Genomic DNA, 1,877 nt, shown 5'->3' with positions numbered 1-1,877 from the left:
AAGAAACGAGAGGCCGAGCTTGTTAAATGAAAGAACGCCCAACAAAAGCGAATAATCCCGAGGGTTCAATCGCGAGAAGGAGAGGAGGTTTAATACTGAATGGAGTCTGCGATTTGAATGGCCATGGAGGAACCCCGATGGGGATATATATTTTTCAACGAGGGGTCCCTCACTGGATCCATTGTGCTCTACGCCAAGGTCACAAATTCTGGCCAAAGAAATTTCTTTCAAGCTTCTTACGCACAAAACGCAGGGGTAACTCCCGATTTGCACCATTATACGATTTTTTTCCGAATTTACCCACCGATTTTGTCAAATAAACCGAGCAACATTGATGAAAATTGTTACAAACCTTGAGAATCATTGACGACGCTCGGCGGAACGTGGATATTCAGTCCTCATTGGCTCTGCTGCCACCAGGTGATGACATCAAGTAACTCCTCGTCCTCAGGACTCATTGGACCATAATTATCGTAGCTATCGTTGTGCGGTGGATATAACGCTGTTGATGCACTGCCATATCCCTGACTACCACCGGAGGATGTTTCGGAGATGAAGCTCGGGGTCGGTGAACTGGATGCCTCGGAGCACGGCGGTGGTACGAAGGACGACGGGCTCGGATTCTGCCTAAGATGCTGTCGATGTATATCCGTAACATGTGGTGAATGCAAGTCGTTCGTGTGCATATCAATTCTCGATGTCGAGCCACAGGTGGATGATACTGGCGATGGCGATGTTGACGGTGCACTGCTTGTCTCGGAGCTGTCGTCGTCCAACAAGCGCTGAAGACTCCTGATGTACTCAACAGCCATCTTCAGCGTCTCAACCTTGGATAATTTTTTCGAACCAGCTCTCGATCCACCGTGTGTACCCGCTGTATTACCGCCCAGTGCTTGCGCCACACTCTGGGGTATGTGCTGACGAAGTGTTGCAAATCCATTGTTTACTTGTTTAACACGATTTCTCTCACGTGCATTTCTCCGCGCCACTGAGGCCGGCTGATGTGGCACTGTTCCGTAGGGTGTTGTCTGGTATATTTTGCTCCTCTTGCAATTCTGCATCTTGAGATCGTTACTCGTAACACCACCAGTCGAGACAATCACATTGCCCCGCTGGACATTCATGTTTCCATTGTTGTTGATATTGTTCGTGTGTAAACCACTGTGGTGGTGATGCTGCTGCACGCCCAACATCATTGGTAATGTGTTCTCGTCGTTTGTTCCCACTAAGGTCATCACACAGTTGTCTCGTCCTATCAACCCGCGAATCCTGATACACGCGATGATCGAACGATGGTCGATTGAAATTGAAAACTTCAATGACGATTTAATTCACAAGCGAGAAGCTTTAACCGTTTAGATGATGATAGTACGACTGTTACGTTTGTAAACTGTACGATTTAAATAAAACTCAACAGATCGCGTTTGTTTTGAAATATTGAGGAACCAAAACCTGTGGTTTGTGCACCCTCGATGCTCACTGTACGGTTGTGGCTCCCGAAATGCCTTGCTGAGGAGGGTACGGGGCCTTATATAAGCCAGACGGGCACGCGCCGCATCCCCACCATGGGGTCCCATACTCCATCGGGGCCCTAAACCCTCTGGTACCCCCTCCGTCCCTCCGCAAAGTACGGGCTGAAGAGAGAAAGAGGAGAAAAACCCTGTGGCACATCCCCCTCTTTCCTCATATCGCTTCTCTGTACTATATTTCTCTTCTTTGCCCCTACTGCGGCACCATCTTCTCACTCTTTCTTACTTTTCTTATGGGTTTCGGCAGGAGATGGAAGCACAGAGGCCCTACTAGAGGAATCGAGATTCTCATCTTTTCAACTAAATTTTCGTCTTTTTTCATTGTTTTTTTTTATTGAAATTGTATTT

The 1,877-nt window shown here is 47.6% G+C and overlaps 1 protein-coding gene across 1 annotated transcript; it reads right to left on the bottom strand.

Annotated features, from left to right (window-relative positions):
• Positions 1-398: 398 nt before the first annotated feature.
• LOC107039390 (achaete-scute complex protein T3-like) lies at positions 399-1,235 on the bottom strand. The gene has a single exon (XM_015258970.1). The coding sequence runs from the start codon at positions 1,233-1,235 to the stop codon at positions 399-401; it is 837 nt and encodes a 278-aa protein (XP_015114456.1).
• Between the last annotated feature and the right edge of the window lie 642 nt (positions 1,236-1,877).

The sequence above is a fragment of the Diachasma alloeum genome, unplaced genomic scaffold (genome assembly GCF_001412515.2).
Source record: "Diachasma alloeum isolate Michigan unplaced genomic scaffold, Dall2.0 Dall_scaffold_00299, whole genome shotgun sequence".
NCBI lineage: Eukaryota > Metazoa > Arthropoda > Insecta > Hymenoptera > Braconidae > Diachasma > Diachasma alloeum.
This window is presented reverse-complemented; position numbering and strand designations above follow the sequence as displayed.